Source organism: Prionailurus bengalensis, chromosome B2 (genome assembly GCF_016509475.1).
Source record: "Prionailurus bengalensis isolate Pbe53 chromosome B2, Fcat_Pben_1.1_paternal_pri, whole genome shotgun sequence".
Taxonomy (NCBI): Eukaryota; Metazoa; Chordata; class Mammalia; order Carnivora; family Felidae; genus Prionailurus; species Prionailurus bengalensis.
The window spans coordinates 25,245,409-25,268,502 of record NC_057349.1 but is presented as its reverse complement, the minus strand read 5'-3'; the positions used below and the strand labels follow the sequence as shown (position 1 = coordinate 25,268,502).

The 23,094-nt window shown below is 48.9% G+C and overlaps 1 protein-coding gene across 3 annotated transcripts in view; it reads right to left on the bottom strand.

Annotated features, from left to right (window-relative positions):
• SLC22A23 (solute carrier family 22 member 23) overlaps positions 1–21,023 on the bottom strand; it is a 181,233-nt gene extending 160,210 nt beyond the window's left edge. For 2 of the 3 annotated variants that reach the window (XM_043590924.1, XM_043590925.1), the window contains exon 1: positions 19,812–21,020. In XM_043590924.1, coding sequence (XP_043446859.1) covers positions 19,812–20,480 — 669 coding nt within the window. In that variant the 5' untranslated portion in view covers positions 20,481–21,020. Of the gene's footprint in view, positions 1–19,811 lie in introns of all 3 variants that reach the window. The other variant, XM_043590926.1, reaches the window with a different exon arrangement.
• Positions 21,024–23,094: the final 2,071 nt, after the last annotated feature.

Here is a 23,094-nt window from a genome sequence, read left to right as displayed (position 1 = left end):
TTAAGCGTCCGACTTCAGCCAGGTCACGATCTCGCGGTCCATGAGTTCGAGCCCCGCGTCAGGCTCTGGGCTGATGGTTCAGAGCCTGGAGCCTGTTTCTGATTCCTGTCTCCCTCTCTCTCTGCCCCCTCCCCCGTTCATGCTCTGTCTCTCTCTGTCCCAAAAATAAATAAACGTTGAAAAAAAAAAAAAGATATGTGCCTTTTACCAACATGTTAATGATACCTCCACCTTCAAAAATCTGGGAAATTGTTTTAAATGGGTCCCCAAAGATAAGACAGGAATACCCAAAGACAGGAGGCTTCCCAGTTTCCTCCTCCCACTGGCCAGAGGGAAAGGGGAAGGAGCCGCACAGGGCACAGACCCCTGGCTAACAATACATCTCAAATAGCTGGATTAACCACAAAGAGGGAAGGCATGTGTTTGTACTTTCCCCTTCTACAGTAGATCTGGAGGCCAAGCACTCAGAACAGAGGGAATTACACAGTTGCTATTTCAAGGCCTGAGATTCTAAACAAATGTGCTTATGGGTTGTACGTCAGTTCCAAACAAGAGTGTTATTGTTACTGTATCAAAACGCAAGCAAAACAGATCCCTACCCTGGGTTTACGCTCCTCCCTAGAAATGCAGGGCTACGACCACCCTGGTAAGGAGCCTCCGCGAATGCCTGCCTTCAGAAGCCCGTTCACAGGGACAGTGATGCATCCCCAGAACTGGAACACTGATCCTCAGGGGCCCAAATCCCACCACCCCTGCCGTTTTGGTCAGCTGGGTCCATTTAGCCACGTTCCCTTAATCTCTCTTAAGTCCAAGTTCCTTATGAGTAAGCCGGAACCAGTCCTACTTCTCAGAAGGGCTGTGGTCAGGACTCAGCGATGACACATGTAAGACACTGGGCCCCAGTAAACCTGCCACAGCCTCTGTGTCCTCCTCCTTCCCCTCCCCGCCGTGTGAAGTACCCCACAGGTACCCACACTGTTCACAGCTACCTCTTCTCTTTACCTGCCCCTTTCTGTCACCACCTTGATTCCAACAGCACCAAAATGGATGGAAAGCCCCCTTCTTGCAAAACTGACGTGAAAGATACAATCACCAGAGTTCCAGTGATTGGAACCTTCTCCCTTCTCCCTGAAAGGGCTCTGTGGTGGGTGAATTGTGTCTCCCCACCCCCGCCACCCCCTCTAAGTTCTGGTGAAGTGTTACCCTGGGGGGCCGCAGAACGTGATCTCATTTGGAAACAGGGCCTTCACAGAGGTAATCAAGTTACAATGACATCATTAAAGTGGGCCCCAACCCAGTGCGACTGGTATCTGTATGAAAAGGGGCAACTTGGACACAGAGACACACAGGGAGGGAGGATGAGGTGGAGATAGGAAGACATGGGGTGAAGGCTGCGGGAGGGTGGAAGATGGGAGTGATGCATTTATGAGCCGAAAAGAAACCAAAGACGGCAGCAACCACCAGGGGCTGGAGCAGTCTTCCCCCAGCCATTGGAAGGAGGCAACCCCACAGACACCTGGATTTCAGACCCCCTCGAAGCTTCATGCCCTCCCATCTCCCTCCGTCAGATACATCAGTGACTTTGCTCTATCTTCCTTCTCCAGCACCCCTGGCCTGGGTCTCCAGCGTCAGCAGCACCACCACTTGGCACCTTACCCCCTCCTCCAGCACAGCCAGCTTTGTCTTCTGAAAATGTGGCACTGCCATCATAGAACGAGCATAGATATTGGAGCTGGGGTGATGCCTGGTAGGCTGCTGACTTCACCACCTGTCCACAGCGTGACCCCGGTCGAGTTTCTTAGCACCTTCATGTCAGTTTCCTCACCTGGCAGATGCTGATAACAGGGCAGCCTCATTGGCTTCTCCCAAGGGTGAATCAAGGGGCCCGCTTAGAGCAGCCAGTACACGGCTGGGAATATAAAAGGCACCTGGGAAGGTCATGCTGCCGTGACCTTGCTTAAAAAATCCTTGGGGCGCCTGGGTGGCTCAGCTGGTCGAGCGTCTGCCTTCGGCTCAGGTCATGATCTCACAGTTCCTGGGTTCAAGCCCCGCGTTGGGCTCTGTGCTGACAGCTCAGAGCCTGGAGCCTGCTTTAGATTCTGTGTTTCCCCCTCTCTCTGCCCCTCCCCGACTCATGCTCTGTTTCTGTCTCAAAAATAAATAAACATAAAAAAATTTTCTTTAAATCCTTCAATACCCCCCATCACCTGCCAGAGGAAATCTGAACTCTCTGCAGAGAGCGATGGGCTGTGCTGGTAACTTACAGTGCCTCCTCTCACCAGTGCCATTCTTTGCAGAAGTCAGCTTACACAGACACCCTCCTTCCACAGCACCCAGGGTAAGGTGGCCCATCCCTAGTGCACACACAGCATTTCCCAGTGAGTGGTGTCAGTCCAGGGGCAGGCATGTGATAAGGGAGGGCAGATGACAGAGAAGGATTTGTGCCCGGTGCTCAAGGAGAAGGCTGTTGGTTCCCTCTTCTCCAAGTCATCAGGGGGCTGGGGGGACAGCAAATAACCTGTCATAGGAAGCCACTTTGACACTATAAGGAACTCGGTGTTTGTTATGGGCTGAATTGTATCCCCTCAAAATACACCTGTTGAGGGGTGCCTGGGTGGCTCAGTCGGTTAAGCATCTGACTTCGGCTCAGGTCATGATCTCACGGTCTGTGAGTTCGAGCCCCACGTCAGGCTCTGTGCTGACAGCTCAGAGCCTGGAGCCTGTTTCAGATTCTGTGCCTCCCTCTCTCTCTGGCCCTCCCCCGTTCATGCTCTGTCTCTCTCTGTCTCAAAAATAAATAAATGTTAAAAAAAAAAATTAAAAAAAAATACACCTGTTGAAGTCCTAACCCCCTCCATTCCCCACCCCCATTCCTCAGAATGTGACTGTATTTAGAGAAAGGGTTTGTACAGAGGTTTAAGTTAAAATGAGGTCGCTGACCAGTGTCCTTATAAGAAGAGATTCGGAAGCAGACACACGCAGAGAGAAGACCATGTGAAGACACAGGGAGAAGATGGCCATCTGCAAGCCAAAGAGAGAGGCCTCGGAAGGAACTATCCTGCCGGCACCCTGATCTCGGGATTCTGGCCTCCAGAGCTGTGAAGAAGGAGTTCTGTGGTTCAAGGCCCACAGTCTGCAGTATGGACTAACACAGCATTAGTGTGAAGCAATGCTGAAGAAGGCCCAGAAGCATGCAGGGGAGCCCATTCTATCTCTGGATTTCTGGAAACATCACACGTATTTCTGTCTATTTAAAAAAAAATCTAAGTTTATTTATTTTATGACAGAGAGAGACAGGGAGAGAGGTGGGGCTCTCACCATTAGCGCAGAGCCTGACATGGGGCTCAAACTCACGAACTGTGAGATCATGACCTGGGCTGAAACCAAGACTCAGGCTCAACCAACTGAGCCACCCAGGCACCCCTCTAGATAATTTTTAAGCGCATTTGCTCTGAGGTTCTCTACGATGTGCAGCAGACAGCACCCTCATGAACCCTCCAAGCTTTCAAACCCTTTACACTATCATACGTGCTCACCCATCTCGCTGAAAACACATACTTCTTCCCATTCCTTGCACAGGCCTTACGTTCTGGTTATTCCCCCGCTCATACCTGCTCCCCCTCTTCATCATCAGTTTGCTCCATTCTTCCCTCTGCCCAGACTGCTCTCTTACTGCCCGTCTCTGCCTATCTTCAAGGCACGGCCCACGGGCTCCTTCTCCCCAGCAGCCCCAGCACAGTGCCTTGCCCAGACAGCCTGCTCAGTGAACATGTGCATATCACATGCTGCTCTGGACTTTTCTCGGGGGTGTCTTCCCTGCACATACTTTTAACTATATGAGATTAGGCCACTATATTTGCTATACAAACAGATCATTGAAAAAAGACTGCTGTGTGTCCTGCCTCCCCATACTAAAGGAATGTAGATTTAAAAACCTATTTTCAGTAGGATAAACTATGAGTCTTTAAATTCCCTGGTAACCTTTTGCCTGTTCAAGGTCATTTCAGTTTCCCCCAAATTGATTTTGGAGATGAGATTCATAATCGAGGTTATAGTTTTCCTTTTCACCATCCCTCCCATTAGTCACTTATCTGAGGTCCTGTCAAAGAAGAACTAGAATTATAAATGGGGATAAATCCAATGGCAGATGAGAAATTAATTAGAGAAACCACTGCTTATACTTAAGCACAATTCAGTTTAATTCAAACGTGTTATCAGCAGCTACACAAAAATAAAACAAAATAAAATAAACCAAAAATAAAACAAAAACAAAAACAAAACCCCAAAACACTCTCACAGCCTAGATGATACACATATTTGAAAACTTGTTTCTTATGGGACTTCCCAGAAAAAAGATTAAAAATAAATCTTCTATTAAGATGAAACAATAAAAATCCTACCTTGGAACACAGAAGATCCGATGACTCACCATACATCACGGCTCCAGAAACTACCAGGCTCCTATGAAGACACATCGCCTTCCTGCATTTCACTACCTCTCACTGGATGACCTCTAGTTGAAGCACCTTTATTTACTACTTGAAAGTTCCTTCTAAGAGCGAGATAGGACTCTCTGCCCTGCCCCAGGACACTCAGCTGTCTCACCATCTGTGGCCCTTGACAGTTCTTTATCAGGGATATCAAGGATATCAAGCACAAACTCTCCAAATGTAATATAAATGAGTGGGACAGCCAGGTTATGCCATGAACATCTAAGGAGGGAAAGAGTCCACTGCTGAGGAGGGCATGGAAGCTGACTGGGGTCAGGACCTCCCTGAGGTGGGGAGTTGGCTTAGGTTAATTAAGGGGGTGCCTCACCAGCATCCCTAGCTGATACCTCACATCCTCACTTTCACAGATAAGCACAGGTAAATGTCACAAGAGGACCACTTAAGGTTCACTGCCTGTGCCCAAGGGAAAGGTCAAGCCTGAGCTGCTACTCAGTCAATGTAAACAGTGCTTATGTTTGATTCTGAACTCTACTTCTTGGCCTCTGTCCCCTGGGGGAGTTCTTGTTTCCTGCTGCTGAAAACATTATCAAACCACCTTAATGGGAATTAATTATGGAAAAAGCTGGTCTGAATTAGAGACGTTTTGAAAATAAATACCTTTTACTTCCAAATAAATGTTTCCTTTTCAAGTAATTAACCATTATTCCAAGCAGTTTCAAAGGACCTCCTTTAATGAGTGACTTGGTCGTTTAGCAACATTCATTTGTACATAAATATGCTAAGGCAGTGTTTCATAATGTGCTTCCCTAGGTAGGCTAAACGTGCCTGCTGACACTTAGTTTACACCACTAATGCACTTAGCAAACCCATTCTTCACAGAGGGCAGAGGGGCCCTGGCTGAACTGTGATAATTCCTGGTGTGATGAATCTCTCTTCTATAACTCCTGAGCCTGCATACCAATGCTCCCCTTGTGGGTTACAGAGGAACCAAGGTCTCACCCGGGCTGACCCCGGCCATCTGCTGGGTATGGTTAGAAAAAACAATGAACTTCTGTATTAGCCTAGACCAGGATTTCTCAAACTTGGCATGCTCAACTGGATCATTCTTTGCTGTGGGGGCTGTCCTGTGCATTGTGGGATATTCAGCAGCATCCCTGGTCTCTACCCACCAGATGCCAGTAGCACTCCCTTCTCAGCTGTGACCACCCAAAATGTTTCTGGACATTGCCAAATGTCCCCTGGGGGAAAAACTGTATCATGTGGAAATCATCCAGAGAATGTTTTTAAACAACTGATGCTGGGGTCCCATAGATGGTTCCAAAAGTTCCCGGGTGACCTGAAGAGCCCCAGCCACCACCACTGCAGTCCTAGATTCAGACCAGTTCTATGTGTCACTTTCATGAGAAGAAAAGGCTCTGTGACTTAAAGTTCTGAAAAACCAGGACTTAAAGTAAACATACAATCTATTCTATAGCCTAGCATGAATTCAAGTTTGATTAGCTGCTATTTCAAATATATTACATCACCTTCCTTAGTTTTTAATAACTCACTGAAATTAGACTTTAGGTCTGAGCTGGCCTATGTACCTGTCCTCTGGCTTATTATTATCATCCTAGAATTAAATCACCTTACTTTGCCCAGATGAGAGTAAAGGCCCCTTTACTATTCCTTTACCTTCACCATTCAAGAAATGTTAATTGAGCACCTACTAGATCCAGGTACCATGGATGCAGATCTGGGCCAGGAAAGCAGGGACAGAGGATTAGGGTGGAGGAATAAGGAGGCAGGAAAGGCTTGAAGAAGGTGACAGGATGATGGGGAGGGCAGGTGTATTCTGGGCCAAAAGAGCACCACATACAAAGGTCAAGTATTGTTTGAGAAACTGGGGGCTGGAGCACAGAGTCCCTGTACAGGCATGATGGTGGTGGTTGGGGGGGGCAGTGCAGGAGAAGTGTGCAGGGTTCAGACCATCAAGGACCCCGAGAAGCAACCAACCAGACCCAACCTCATCCTGAGGGTCATGGGGCACCACAAACCACAAATGATTTGAAGCAAGGAAGTCAAAGAAGCTTCTCATCTTCAATTTAGGACCAAAACACTGGGATTTGAAGCAAGGGGGTGGAAAAGATCAGGGGCCAGATGAGAGGTCCAGGCCAGTAGTTAACCAAATACACAGGTTTAGGGCTTTGAGGAAACATTCAGGCTACAGATAAAGATCTGGTGCTGCCCTACTCAGGTGTGCTGGAACTTGGATGTTATGGGCTGAACTGTGGCCTATCACCCTCCAAAAAAGCCCCCCAAGCCCTCAAATGTTGGGAGTCCTGACCACTAGTACCTCAGAATGTGAATGTAAATAGAGACAGGGCCCTTACAGAGGTGATTAACTTAAAGTGAGGTCATTGGGATGAGCCATAATCCAACAGGGCTGGTGTCCTTGTAATAAGAGATTAGGACACAGATACATACACAGAGGTCACAGGGAGAAGACGCCATGCACAAGGCAAGAAGAGAGGCCTTGGAAGGCCTGTGGACATTTGATCTCAGACTTCCAGAACCAAGAGGAACTAAATGTCTGTTGGGTAAGTCCCCCAGTCTATGGTACTTGTTACGCAGCCCGAGCTGACTGAGACACTGGGGAATGATCTGAAGATAGAGGGTGATGGAAAGGATTCCCGAAAGAGAAGAGAAGCCAGTGAGGCAGAAGAAAAATCAAGGAAAAGCAGCATTCACCAGCCCCTGCCCCCTGCCCCCATCCCAAAGAGAGAGTGCTGAAGACTGAATGGTCACTGCCAATGCCATGCAGAGGCTGACCAAGATCACTGAAGCAGTCCCAGTGATCTGGCATCAGGCAAACTGACACCATCTGTGGCACAGAGACCACAAGGCCCAGCAGGCGAGGCAGGGATGCTGGGCCAAGCCAGTGCTTTCCAGGGGAGGGCCGCAGCCCCTGGGACTTGGCCACACTTGTGATGGGAGCTTGGCGAGCGTTTTTCATGGAGGCCCAAACCAACATGCGTGCTGCAGGAGATGCATGTGGCAGCCGGAGAGGCCAAGAGGGCTGCTGCAGGGGTCCCAAGGACACAGGGCCATGTGGACCCAGGCTGGGGCTGGGCGTACCCCTGCCCTGGGTCTCTACTGTCATTTCTCCATTACAAAGCTCAGATGACTCACTGTCCACTGGGGGAAAACCAAACTTATCTCCAAGGACTGACTCTGGTGGCCTGTGTGACGGCCCCCCGCCCTGCACCCTGCACTCATCTCTTCCCAGCCCTTGTCAGTTCCTGTGCACACAAGGCCCTTTCTCAATCCTTTCCATCTTTTAAGACCCCAGCCCACCTTCAGGACCCAGCTCCAATGCCATAGCACCCAAATCCCCTCACCCATGGTGAGGACTCACAGGTCAGGGCACATACCTCACCTGCTCTCCTGGGCATGCTCACTTCAGCACCCCACACCCTCGGCTCCTGGCCCCCACACCCTCCTCTTAGCTGGTCCCACACTAACCTTCCACTTACTGATGGTCTCAGCTACATCATGAGCTCCTTCTCCAGGGCACAAACCATCTTCTACCCCTCTGTGTCACCTACCCAAGGCAGGGCAGAAGGCCTGCCTGCAGAGATGGGCCAGGGCCAAGTGCCACACATGTGGCTGCGGAAATCCCTCTAACAGGGGAGCGGAGGGAAGGAGGGGCTGTATGTAACTGTCTTCAAAAAAGTAGGACAACACCTATGTCCACAGCAGCATTATTTCCAACAGCCAAAGGGTGAAAGCAACCTACGTGTCCATCAACGGATGACTGGATAAGCAGAACGTGGTCTATACGTACAATGGAATATTGTTCGGCATTAAACAGGAAGGAAATTGACACAGGCTCCAACTTGGATGAAGCCTGAGAATGTCACGCGAAGTAAAAGAAGCCAGTGACAAAAGAGCAAGTCCTATAATGGTTCCACTCACACGAGATCCCCAGAATAGTCAGATTCAGAGACAGAAAGTGGAAGGGTGCTTGCCAGGGGCTGGGGGAGGGGAGTGGGCAGTTAGTGTTTAATGGATACAGAGTTTCAGTTTGGAAAGATGACAAAGTTCTGGACACGGATGGTGGTGGTGATCACCCAACAGTGTGACTGTCCTGAATCCCACTCGACTGTACATTTAAACATGGTTAAAATGGTAAATTTTCTGTTATGTGCATTTTACCACAATTAAAAAAAACTTGAAAAAGTAGGACAAAACTTTGTGTTCACTGCAAATGCTCATGTATATTCATTTGAGAACAGTGGAGTTTCTCAGTATGTAACAATCAAGGGTGCCCAATTTGTAAAGCATCTTTTAAACACACAGAAAAAAAAAGCAGCTTTTAATCTAATCTGGGAGGAAACACTCTGTAGTGCAAATTACTATGCCGAGTGCATAACCCATCCATAATTTAATATGACCACTGGGATGCTCGTGATGGCTTTACACTGGCATCATCTCCTTTGCACTTCTTCAAATGATATGAAGAAATAAAGTGTGACTGCTAGCTAAAACAGAATTAAATTAGAGGGAGGGCTGACCCTCTTCTCCCCTAAAAAAAAAAGAAAAAAAGGCTGATAAACACTTAACTAGCATTCCTATGACTTAACATTCTTTACCACACATTCCTATGACTCAGCTGTTTGGTTTACTGCTCAGATAAGTAAACCAACTGTCCCACTTCTGGGGCAGTGTTTTCAAATGTAAGAATGCTCCCTGGCTCCTTCTGGCTGTGGCACACCTTGAGCAAACTCAACATTCAAAACGAAACTGGCCAGGACTTTCTGAAGCTGTTCCCTGGGAAAAACAGACCCACAAAAAGTGTGTTTCACTTTTACTACAAGAAATCTAGAAAAAGATACAAAACACAACCAAGGAACAGAGAAGCAGAAAAGACACTGACAAGTCAGGAAGAAAGGCTTGGAACGCCTTGGGGACGCTTGCTTAGCAGTGACAGCTGGCTTGGTGAGAGACCACAGGCTGGAGGTCACCAGAAGCGTTGCTACTCAGAAGGGCCCACATTTGGCTTCATGCTCGGCAGTCACTGTCTTGATCTTCTGCGTTTCCTTTGGCAATGGGCCCCACAAATCATGTTGCTGGTCCTGACCAGAAAGGTTTGGAAAAACAAGGAGACTCACCCTGTGTGGACGCAGGGGTGGGGGTGACTATTTGTAAAACTGTTTCAGTGACCGCCCAAGGGCTGGTTCCAAGCTCCCTCTGTGATCTGGAGCTAATAAATGAAACCATTTATCACTATTTCTAGAAAAGAAAAAAAAAAAAAGCCTCAGGAGGGTATTCTTGCCAATTCCATACTAAGCTTAAGCAGCCAGGTAAGTTACATCCCGAGTCTTTGGGAAGAAAAAGAATACTTCATTTAAAGCATTTAATAGTTAAACTGTCAATATTCAATTATTCCCAATTAATTGCCAAAAAGATTCATCTCTAATCCCTTGCATCCCAATAAAGAACTGCCACTCCCACCTCCTGTCACACGGTTCAAAGGAGCTGTCCCAGAGCTAGGTGACTGTATCCCCTGCTCTGACACCCCAGCCCCAAGCTGGACATCAGATCTACACCCGAAAATCTGGAATCGACAGAGGAATGCTGGCCTCTGTGCTGACTTGCCTGACCAGGTAAGCAAAAGCATGGACAAAGCCAGTCCGCAGGGGGAACAAAGCGGACTTCTGGAGAAAGGGTCGAGAGCACATGTGGACTCTCGAAAGATCCAACCCCCTGTCCCTCAATATTCAGATCCCATCCCGGGTTCCGTGAGCCATTTCTGCATCGTTCCAAGAGATTTCCTTTCTGTTTTGTGAATTTGAAATTTGTTCTCGTTACTTGCAAACCAAAAGAGTCCCAGGAGAGGTTTTGTAGAATATAATCCTATGCAAATGGGGTGGCCTGGAGAGCCCCCAGCAGGGTTCTTTTTCAGCAAAGATTTATTTTAGGGGACATCCAGCTAAATCTGTCAATAACCACTGTTCCTCTTTCCTAGCAATATAGGGCTTGTCAATCTCTAGGTCACTTGTTCAGAGGAAGATCTGCCCACACATAATGACCAGCACTGAGCAGCCTGGAGCAAACGAAGGAACAGACCCCAAGTTGCAGAAGATCAAAGTCTGAAGGTTCCTGGGGTCAGTCTGCAAGGACAGCACTCCAGGTGGGTGGGGCAGGGGCTGGTCTTCACCCACCCCCTGAAGTTAGCCCCCTGATGCCTGCCATTGAAGTCCAAAGTTACCATCAACTCCTCTAAAAGTCCACGGTTTCTCTGATCTGTTTTCAACAGCACAGCTAACCCAGAAGTTTTAACATGTTTAGATCATTCTCCACCCAGGGGCATGAAGTCAGGTTTCTGAGCGAAGACCTCTGTGGGGGCATGAAGCCTCTGGCAGGGCCCTGCCCTCCCATTCCTCAAGGTGGGCCAGAAAAGGCGTTTCCTTTTCAGATCCTTTGGAGCTCTGTGACCAGTGACCTGAAAACAAAGCCATTAAATGGTCTTTTTCATCAGACTAGGGGTCCTTTTTGGTTTGACTCCTCAGGCCTCCCTGGATTCCTGTGTCCTGTAGAAGGGCACACCTGCTCCCCTATGTTATCAGTTTCTGGGCGGAGGAGAAAGACACCTCGGATTGCCCGAGGAATAAATCACTTCCAGGTGTGGCCTGTCAGCTCCTCCCCACCTAAGTATTTCTCAGATGACTCATTCCGCTGGTCCTCACCCCACAGATAGGAAGGAGAAAGGGATCTGAGATTCCCAGGTTCCTCCTGATTTGCCAGGTGCCTGGAGGGAGGGCAGTAGGCTCTCCCCAGCTTTTCTCATCCTAGCCTCACAACAGCCCTCGAGGTAAGGTGAGCAATGACCCACTTTGCTGACGAGGTTCCTGCCGCTCCCAAAGATACAGATAATAGAGTTAGACCTGTAACTGTTACAGCTGCTGGTAATAACTGCTGAGCGTAAGCAGCAGAGTCAGGACCTAAACCCACACCTGCCAAACTAAAAAGCCCTTCCTCTTTTCATGACAGCAAACTCAGGTGAGCTCAGACATTTACAGGGAAGACTGTGGGTAAAAGCCGAACAAGGCACACCTCCGGTCGGGAGGGGGACAGGGAGCACATTGATCACCATACAGCCAGTGTTAGGACAAAGGGATGGTTGGGTGCTAGAAACACCGAGTGAGGATGAGCAGACCTGGAGAAGGAACAGGGACCAAACGGATGAAGGAAGGAGGAAAGGGCATCCCAGGAAAGTGGGCTAACAAGGCAGAAGGAGCAGAGGTCAGTGACATCTGCACAGAGAGGTGGTCGGCACGAGCCCACCCCAGAAGCCACAGTGTAGCCAACCACACCTCAGCGTGCAGTTCCTGACAGGTATGACCCCCCTCAGGCAGCACAGGAGGATGGACCCTGACAGGCCAGTGAAAGGGATCAAGTCCAAGAGAATGGGCAGGAGCCATTCTTCCAGCTCTTCCCGGCCCCTCTCCCCTCATGGGGGCTGCTCCTGGCCAGAGGCAAGAGTACCCTACAGGTGAGGGGAACCAGACTCTAGCCCTAATAGGCTGGTGGCTCTAAGTCAGCGACACCCCCCACACTCACTCCAGCCTCAGTCTTCTCATCCGTAAACTGAGGACTTTGGACTAGGAAGAGAATATTATACGTTAGCCATGCCCAGGACAATTCATTTTTTTAACCTACACTAGGCATTCGGTAAAGGTAAAGCTGGTTGAATCAAAGTAAATTCTAGACTGATGGTTTCCCCTGTCAGGGTCTTTCAGCTTTGTGGAAATCAGCATTCTCCTCTTTTGACCAGGAGAGCAGGAGAAAATGCTAGAACACTCGAATGGGCCAGTGCTGCTTCCTATCAATAGCCCTGGAAAGAGGCTTCAGGCCCACTTGCCCGGGGTCTGGTCTGGGCTGGCCGGCCTCCTCCCTACAGCCCAAGCTACCCGGTTCCCCGCCCCACCTCCCAACCTGAGACTTTGGTCAGACTGCCTCTCCCCATCTGACCCCCTCCGCTCCCCCCAACCTCTCTTCAGAGCCCCACACCCTGAGTCCTAGGTCCCTTCTCACTTCACATGCTCTGCCTGGCCGCCCTCCATCCCGGTTCACCCCCTCAGCTCTTCATCTCATGGCTGACGTTCTGAACATGACTCATGAGCCACCCCTCCCCACCTTCCCACCTTCCCTGCCTCCTGTCAGTTCTAAGCTGGCACATACCAGAGGGCCTGTGCAAGTGCCGTTCTCTCTCTCTCTCTCTCTCTCTCTCTCTCTCCCACTCAAACCTAAGATCTTAACTCAGATGTCAGCTGCACTCAGAGACCAGTCAGTTTAGGCCAGGCTTTTTGTTTTAGTCTTTCATTTCCCTTTCTTTCTACACACTTAACTCAGTTTGTAATTAAAGAATTATTATTTCAATGTGTACTTATTTATTTTGAGAGAGAGAGGGGAAGGGGCAGAGAGAGGGAGGGAGAGAATCCCAAGCAAGCTCTGCACCATCAGCTTGGAGCCCAGGCCAGTCTCACGAACTGTGAGATCATGACCTAAGCCAAAAGCAAACCCAGGCACCTCAAAGGATTATTATTAATTAGTTAAGGTGTGACTCCCTCATTAGTCTATAAGCTCTATGTGAGCTGAGCTGTCTACATGTCATTGTATCCCGAACACATAGCACAAGGCTTGGCCCAGAAAAGGGACTCATCTATGGAAGGAAGGAGGCAGAAAAGTTAAAAAAAGAAAGAAAAAAAAGGAAAGGGGTGGCCTAGGGTCACACTTGGTGGCACAATAATTGTTTAACAACTGGCTCTCTGCAGAAAAAAGAAAACCCCATGTGTAGCGTTTGCCAGTTCCATGGGGTAACTGTTCCCACCATGGCTGATTCCAAGCCACGGTAAGACATTCCTGAGTGTGCAGGTGGATGGAGATGGGGGCACGGGCTCAGAGTCCGGAGAGGCCCAGCTGGCCCCTGCACAATGCTGGTTTGTGGCGACGCCCACACTGAGATCCACAAAGCCTATCATGTTTTTAAATGACATCAACTTTTGACTCAGTCCTACCTTGGGCTGAAGGCCAAAATGAATCGAGACCTGCAGAAAATGCTACGGACAAATAGAGGAAAAAGACAAAAAAAAAACAAAAACAAAAACAAAGAAAGAAAGAAGAGGTTTTGCAGCTGGCTCAGGACAAGACAATGAAGGAAAGGTGAACCCTGGTGCGTGGGGAAAACATCCCAAAACATGTCAAGAGCTGCTAACAACTGTGTAGCTTCTGGTCTTCTCGCCGGGGCCACTGCCAAATGCAATGTTTAGGACACTGTTAGGAGCAAGTCAAAGCCCACATGAAATGCTGGTTATACCCACAGACCCAATATTTACTTCCCTTTCTAGCAATTTATCCTACTAGCTCAATAAAAACAAAACTGATACCTGCAACACTAAATTAAAGAGGAACTAAGATTAAAAAAAAAATTAGAAGAAAGTACGGGTGTTTTCCTGATATTCCAGGATTACGGGAGCCCTAAATCTTAATGCAGAACCCAGAAATCGTAACAGAAAAGATTAATTTGACTCTCTACAAATCAAAAGTTTCTGCATAACAAAACCAGCATAAATAGAATAAAAAGACACACAAAAAAACCATGGGAAAAAACATTCACATGACATCCAAAGAGTTAATTTACTTTCTGCTTGAAGTACTCTGACAGATCAGTAAGAAAATAAACCCCCTCCCCCAAACCACACACAAAGGCAAAGTCCCTAAGGAGGCAGTTCAAAGAAAAGGCCACATGAATGGCTCAAGAAATTTCAGAGCCGTCTTTAACCTGGCTCATAACAATAGAGATGCAGAATACAACAATAACCATATGCACCTCACATATCAAACTAGGAGACATGTTCAAGTGTGTAAGTCCTTGGCCAGGGAGGGTGTGGGGAAGAGGACCTCAAGCATTACTGATGGCAGTGTAAATTGGTTAAGATCTCTAGAGAGAGCATTTTGACAACATGTATCAAAATAAAAACAGAGCCTACTTTGACCTTCCACTTTTTTAAAAAAAAAAAAGTTTATTTATACTTTTAGAGAGAGAGAAAGAGCAGATGAGGGGGCAGAGAGAGAGGGAGAGAGAGAGGATCTCAAGCAGACTCTGCACCTGTCAGCAAGAGCCCAATATAGGGCTCGAACTCACAATGTGTGAGATCACCACCCAAAATCAAGAGTCAGCCGCCTAACACACTGAGCCACCAATGTGCCCATGACCCCTCACTTCTAAGAATTTCATGCATATCAGAATTTCATTATATATTATGTAACAGCAAAGACTGGAAACAACCTAAATGCCCCCTTAGTAGGCGACTAATTAAATAAATTATGGCCTGGTCATACAATGGATGAACAATGAGGGGCTCTCTAAGTAGTGATACGCACCCATCCCCAATTTAGGTGAAAAAAGGCATAGAACAATGTATATATTATGTCATTGTTTGTGAGAGGAAAATATATAAATGAAAATATACTTAGACTATTTCTGGAAGGATACATAAGAAACTGGTAACCATGGTTGCTTCTGAAGAGGGAAACTGGAGGCAGGGATGGCTAGAAATGTTACTTTTACTGTCCGCTTTCTGTAACATGTGCATGTATTATCTATTACAGTCAATTTCTAAAAATAGATATGCATAAAGATGTTCACTACTGTGTTGTATACACTAGACAAAATAAATGAAATACCATTAGGATGACCTAACACTGGGTTATTTTTAAAATATTACCATTGCAATGAAATTGTAATTATTTTTAACCCTAATTAAATTGTACTGAATCACTTTAAATACTTCTAGACTTGAGCCCCAGAAAAAGAATACAAATTACTTCCCAGGATATTTAAACAACTCTCAGATGTACTTACAGGATGAAAGCCAGCAATTTTTGAGAATTCATGGAGAACAGAAGAAGAATCAGACTGGGGACAAACATCCAAAGCTTCATATACAGGAAAAGGATCGTGCTTATTACTCAAGGAAGTCGTGAGCACTGGAAACCAAGGAAGATTCACTCGGAACAACGTGGGATAACGATGCAAATTATTAAGAAGAATATTTTAAAGGCAACAGAATCGTGGGGTTTTGTTAACCTTGTGTAAAATCTCTGACCATCTGAGCTGCCAGGGAATGCTCACGTCCGGCCTCAGTTCTTCCACAGCTGACCTCTAAGTGACTGCAGAGCTTGGTTAGATTCGTTTCAGGAAGACACAGACACGGTTTTCAACATGGCTGGGAGATAAAATGCAGAGCTATGCAGTTGAACACAGGGCTCAAGGTACACCACACCTGGCCCACTCAGGTATGTGTTACCTGGAAATCCACAATAATGCTCAGTGTTAAGGTGGGCTTTGGATTATTCAACATTTTTTTTTTAAGTTTTATTTACTTATTTTTGAGAGAGAGAGAGAAAGAGTGTGCATGAGCAGGGGAGGGGCAGAGACAGGGAGAGAGAGAACGCCCAGCAGGTCCCATGCCATTAGCACAGAGCCTGACGCAGGGCTCGAACCCACAAACCGTGAGATCATGACTTGAGCAGAAATCAGGAGTTGGACGCTTAACCAACTGAGCCACCCAGGTACCTGGATTATTCAACATTCTTTTTTTTTTTTTAATTTTTTAATGTTTATTTATTTTTGAGAGACACAGAGAGAGAGAGACAGCATGAGCAGGAGGTGGTAGAGAGACAGAGAAACACAGAATCTGAAGCAGGCTCCAGGCTCTGAGCTGTCAGCACAGAGCCTGATGCAGGGCTGGACCTACAAACTGCGAGACAATGACCTGAGCTGAAGTTGGACGCTCAACCCACTGAGCCACCCAGGCGCCCCTCAACATTCTTAATAAAAAGAAATAACATGATAAATGTTTGGAGAACTTTATATGGTTGCACACAAAAAGTCATATTATTATTATGATTATTTTGAAGGCATTGGAAATTTTGGGACAGATAACAAATACCAAGGACCAAGGCATAAAACAGAAATAAAAAGATCCTAACAGGAAAGATTTAATAACGCAAAACTATGATGAAATCTACATCATGTGCCATGTCACCAAAGTGCAGCCTGAGAAATCTCTTCACTTAATGTAATCCTATAAAGACAGAAGCTTGTCATGTTTACTGAAAGCCTTTCATGCATCAATTGCAGGTTTTGTCATCGGAAGCATAGGGTCCATCTATGGTCCCTTTTAATTAGAACACATGGGGTCTGCCAGGCTGTTTTCAGAGTGTCCTGTTTAAGACACACATATGTCAAGTAGAGCAATTGCTATGGCCAATTTTGTTATGTGTGGAATGTCTGAAGTAGCTGGGGATTTTTTAGCCAGGGAAGAAACCACTTGGGTATCCTCAAATATCTGAACACGTATTATACAAAGGAAAAAGAACCCTTCAGAGGGGGCAAGCCATACAAATAAGTGTGAGATGACCTGAGTTATATTCACCAAAAAAAAAAAAGCTTGGCTGCAATTATGGAGCGAGCTGCCTAGCCAATAGCCAATGGGGCCCTCCCTTCCCATCCTGGAAATGGTATCCATGTCAGGGATATTAATCAGGAGGGGAGATAGGCTCATCAGCCCAAAGATCCCTTTTAAGTGTTATAACCTGGGATTCCAGTGGCTTGGCAGTTTCACATGTGTAGGTAGTATTATATGCGTATAAAATATGTGATAGCCTATGTAATGCATATAATATATATTAATAATGTATATTTATAATGGTATATTTATAATACAACCTATGTTCAGAATATAATATATATTTATAATATAATGCAATACAATATAATATATGCCTGGCAGATTTTCTATGTTCCCCACCCCACCTAACACTTAGGGACAGAACAGGACACATATTGGAGGGCCACGGATAGGCTGAGGCAAATCTAATGACAAAGGCACTGCGTGAGATTATTTGCAAGTGGGAAGATCATGGTTTGGAGTGAGGAAAGAGGGTACAAAAGGCAACTTCTCAGACTCTGAACTTTCAATCTACAGACAGAAAGCGAACCGTCTCCACTTCTGCTCCTACATACAAACAAAGCTGACAGGCACCTGACCTCTAGAATGCTGCACCCATCACAGTATACATTCCATATTTGTACATCTGATACAGTATCCGCTGTGCACAGCCCGCTTCAGTGCAAGTCTGGCCTTAGTATATGCCAAATGTGCTCAAGGAGCTCTTTGAAGCATTTGTTATGGAAATAGAATGCTGTGGCAGGACAGTCCTTTATTTAGATCTCATTTGTGCGTGAAAATCAATATGTCCTTTCTAGTCTTTATTTTACAGGAAAATGCATCTCTAACTATTGTCCGGAGGTCTTCAGCTCCCAGTTTCACTGTGTCTGCTACACGTAACCATGGCACAGCTATCAAGCACCCCTAAAGCATAGTGCACACATTCCTACCATCTTTGACCCTCTTGAGTGCTAATTTAGAAAAATTGTCCAGCTCTCCAATATGCCTTAAAAGCCAGTTTTCAAGAACTATTTTAGTTTTTTCATCCCGCCCTCCATGGCAGTGTAAATAGCTGTTCATGGGTCCCCACCACTAGGATAATGATGCTCTCTCCCACCTCCTAACTTTCAAGTTCCCCTCCCCTTGGACCCCAGGATGGAACAGCTTCTAAACACATTCGCTTTCACCTATATTATTCCTCTTCTACTTTAAAAAAAGGGGTTTAAAGTATTTGAAAATGTTGCCAAATTCTTACTTTCACAGAGTATTAAAATTGTCACTGTAGTCATTGTTCTGAATTTTTCCATGATGGTAACAAAAAAACAAACACTGCCCTCCGTGGATGGGAGAGGGTCACAGCAAAACACCTTTGGAAAGGAGAGGCTGTGGGGCTGGGGCTGGGGGTGGGGTACACCTCAAGGTGAACCTAGCCTGAAGGATCTTCCCCATTAACAGTGAATCCTGTCAATTCCCACAGGACAGATCATTTCTTGCCAGTCTGGTACAAGATTAAAACAGCGATTATGATGATGTAAGAGTTTCATCTTACACATCCATGAGCTACAACTGTTTACTAACACTCATTTGGGGGAGAAAGTGCATGCACATTGATTTTTACAAACTGTCCAATTTCAGTCTCACTTTAAACAACGTATTTAAAATTCTGCCCAGAACTGCCCAGAAGGGTGGGAGGGGAAAGGTCTACACTACTTGGAAATGTAAATTTGTTATTTAAAACACAGAAAGGGCAAAAAACACAACTTGCTTAACAAATGGGCATACGATGTCTCCTAAATGTTAAGAAAAGCAGAAAATACAGATGTCTTAGGGACTGGATTTCAGACATTGCCCATTCTGCATTTTTCTGCTGGCACACATCTTCTCAAAAAACACTGCTGCTCCATTTCACACAATGCAACACCTCTGTAGAGGGGCTACAGGACTCTCAGCAAGGCAGCCGCTCTGCTAAAATCTTACCAAGGTCTCAACGCCTCACTCAGACAAAAGCAGCTGCTATATAAGAGCAGTGGTGGGCCCGGAATACAAAACAGATTCTTAGTTTCCTTCCTCTACTCTATAGGGATATGACTAAAGTCCCAAGAAAACACTTGAGGGAACACTTGGGTGGCAAAATCTAAAGTCAAACATCCCAATCTTTGGAGAGGGATGAGCATGATGAGGGGGGAAAGGGAATTTTCCCAAGCTCTTTGCTTTTGTGGCCAGCACCTGGGTTCTTTAGTTGGCTTTAATAGTCTGTTTCCAAACCTGGCGCGGGATGACTGAGGTCTGCGGGAATGAACACCTGGGAATATGACATCGGTCCCACGGATAGATATTTCTTTGTGGGAGGCATAAGGACACTCTAGCCCCACAGAAGACTAGAGCCAGAGCCATGGTCCTGGCTCTAGCCATCAGACCCTGGATGAGGCGAGTCTTCCAGAGCTGGACGGCTGACAGGTCAGCAGCCTTATCCTTGCAAGGGACACCCCCGGCTGAACCGGGGTGATAGTTTGAAGGATAGGTGAAGGGAGTCCAAGTCATTTTAGGGGGAGGGGCGCTCTCCCCAAATGTGCACTCGGACGGGAGTTCCGGTGAAAACTAGAAAAGGCTGTGGAGCCCCCTTAGGGTTGGGAGGCAGTGTCCCCGAGGAGGGAGGCGAAAAGCCCCTGCTTCACACCCAAGCAAGCGCATCTGGTTTGGGGGACGGAGGACGAAGCCAACGCGAGATGCATACACACAGGCTGGCATCGCTTTGAGGGACCTCGGTCTGCTCGGAGGGAGACGGAGGGAAGGGTGGAAGAGATCCAGGAGTAAAAGGCTCGGGAGAAGGACGCGAGGCCCGGGCGGTCGCAGCCCTTACCTTGCTGACCACGTTTTGGACGAGGCCTGTGCGGATGCCGTAGTCCCACGCGTGGCAGTCGCAGTTGGAGGCGTTGTCCCCCTTGTCCGGAGGGGACGGCAGGGGTGGCGTGTCGCCCCCGTCCGCGCCGCTGCTGTTGCTAAGGTTGCCTGCGGCCCCCCAGGAGGCAGTGGAGAAGGGGGTGGTCGGGGGGCTGGTCCAGTTGGCCACGTCGCCTGAGTCCCACTGGCCCGTGGCGGTGACTCCCGCCAGCTCCGCGCCTTTGCCGGCTCCGCGGCACCAGAAGTTCGGCTGGTCCAAGAGGAAAGAGTCCGAGAACTGGCTAAAGCCGATGAACAGCGCCGGGATCCAGGTGAGCAGCACGAGGGTCTTCTGGTAGCCCCCGCCCAGGCCCCCGAGGAAGGGCAGCACCGACCCGTCGTAGTCCAGCAACAGGAGGCTCGGGGCCGCCGCCGCCGCCGAGCTGCAGCCCGGGTGCTGGCCGCCGGCGGCGGGATGCGGGGCGGGCAGCGGCTGGATCTCCCCGCCACCGCCGCTGGGGCCCGCGCGTCCCCCGAGGGGCGCCGAGGCCGCCGCGTCTCCGGGCGGCAGGGAGCCGTTCTCCTCGGCCGGGGGCGGCTGCCGCCCGGGCCCGCCACCCGCCGCCTCGCGCCGCCGGTCTATCGCCATGGCCCGGGCCCACGGCGCCCGCAAAGGCGCATAGAAGCGCGGCGGAGGCTCCCGCGGGCGCTCCGAGCAGAGCGCGCCGGGCCGGGCGCCCGCAGCCGCCGCCGCCGCGGAGGAGGGCCCGCGGCTCGAGAGAGAGCGCTCGGCCGCCCCGGGTGCTTCAGTCCGCCCCCATGTCACCGGCCCGGACCCTGCGCCCCGGGCGCTGCGGCCCCGCTCGGGCGCCGGGCAGAGGGCGGGCAGAGGCCGGCCCGGGCCCTCAGCCGCCGCCGCTCATCGGCTCCGAGGCCCGGGCGCCGGCGGCCGAGCCCGCCGCTCTCCGCTGCTCCGCGCCGGCCGCAGGGGGAGGAGCGGGCTCCGCGCCTAAGCCGGGCGGCTCGGTGCTCTGCGGACCGCTGTGCAGGCGGCGCGGGCGGCGGTGCGGGTAGCGTCCGCTGCTCCCCGGGAGCCCGGGATGTATTTATCCGGCCTCGGGCGCCTCCCGGAAGCCGCGAGCTCGGGTCCCAGCCTGCCGAGCCGCCGCGCTCTCCGGCTCCGCGAGCCGGCCTCCCTTCTCCTCCTCCTCCCCTGCCCCCGGCCCGCCCCCTCTCCCCCCGCCGAGGTGGAGGTAACCGCGGCACCTGCTGCGCCCGGCTCCTGCGCGCGAGCGCCCCCTCCAGCCGGGACGCGCCGCCGCCGCCGCGGGATCCACGGGAGCCGAGGGGTGGGGGAGGGCGGGGAAACGGGACACCCCGCTCCTGCCAGGCTGGAGGATCCCCTGCTTGTTCCCCCTCCGCGCTGAGCGAGGCGGAGGAGGAGCAGGAGCAGGAGCAGGAGCGCGCAGCTGCGGGCGCGGGTGGGCTGAGGGTCCCGGAGGAGTCGGCGTGCGCGCGGAGCGTGTGAATCGGGTTGTCTTCAAGGCTTTGGCTCCCGAAGCCTCGAGGGGTTTCCACCCACCCCCTGCGCCGGGGCTCGGTGACCTCTGTTGGCTTCAGAGGTGCCTGCAATCCCGCTGTCCACACCCCATTCCCAGTCTTGAGCCCAAGAGTAGCCAGCGTTCGGGGACAACCCCCTCGCACTTTTTAGGGATTCAGATACGGTTGATTTTTGTATCCACGGAGCAGCGTCAAGAATGCGCATTTGCCAATATCAGGTCGCTCGTCACCCGCAGCGTCGGGTCACCCGCGACCGACCGCGGCACCTACTCCCAAATCGCCATTTCTTCCCCACTCCAGAGTGCATGCTGTATAAGTACAATGCTAGAAGGATACATGGCCAACACGAGTTATACTGTATACACATAAACGTGAATGGTGATGGTATTCCCCACCCCCTCCCCAAGATCTTGAATTCACGTTTTGAATGCCAAGTGCACAGGCGCACGCGTCTATATTCACACACATGAAGACAAACCTCTCCCTCCTCTCCCGTGCTCCAGCGCGAACCTTGCCCAGCCAGCACTATATAAATAACACCAGCCCTGCGGCAAACGGCTGCATTAGCATATTTCCTCCTGCACCCGGGGACTGGCAGAAATGAGAATAGCGTGGCACCTTTCACCCCAGCGTCCCCGCATGTTGGAGACATTTCACATTCTGAGAAGTTTATTAATGGAAGTCTTAGAGCAATCCATTTCCAGTAGGATTGGGGGGGGGGGGGGAATGTAAAAGAAATGCTTTTGCTTTACAAAAGAATACACTCTAAGCTACATATAAAAAAGGTATTCGTTTGCATTTCCGTTATTTGCTTACATTTTAAACCTGCAGTTCTTTTTGTTGTTGTTGTGGGCATTATGTGCTTACTACTAAAATACTGGCACATCTGAGAGAACTATTTCTGAAGGCTGTTGGTGAGCTGGGCCTTGGGGATGGGAGGAGGTCATGGACTTTCTTGGGTGGCTGGAAGGGGAGATTAGATAACTGTAGGCCAAAGGGGCCAGCAGGGCTGCAGAAGACACCAATCTTCCGAGAAATGGGTCTCAAAACCTGCACGCATTTAAAGAGCTTTTGGGGGTGATAGGGCACATTGTATAGTAATGATTTCTTTTCCAAGTTCATATTATTTATTACCTTGATTTTTTTCTCTCTCTTCCCCTTTCGCCATTAGAAAGGATTATAAATGCAAAGTGCTGACCATGCCTGGAACAGAGAAAGTGCTTAATAGTAGCTGTTTCTTATTACCACCGCTGTTACTATTATATAAAATCTACGTTTTATTTCTGAATTTAAATATGGCTTTACAGATATTAATTTCCTTTTCAGTAGCTGATTTTTCCAGAAGCATTCTGTTTTGTGTTGGGCTCTGCCTCCGTACCCCGAAGTCACAAGGACACATTTATTTTTTTAGAACTCATCACAAAATAAGGATTGCCAGTGACCTTGACGGCCATTCCAATCATAAGAATAAATAATATTGAACTCTGCAAGGTTAGTTTTCTAATACACACTCTCGTTCAGTCCTCACAGGACCCCCAAGTGGTGGGTCTCCAAGATGAGGCTATAAAGGTCAAGTGTGTCAGATAACAGTGTTTGCCCACAGCAGAGCCAAATAACTGGCTTTGAACCCAGATCTTCTGACCTGACATTCCAGGATGTCTCCATTTTAACATGCAGGGGCAGATTATAATACCACAGGAAGA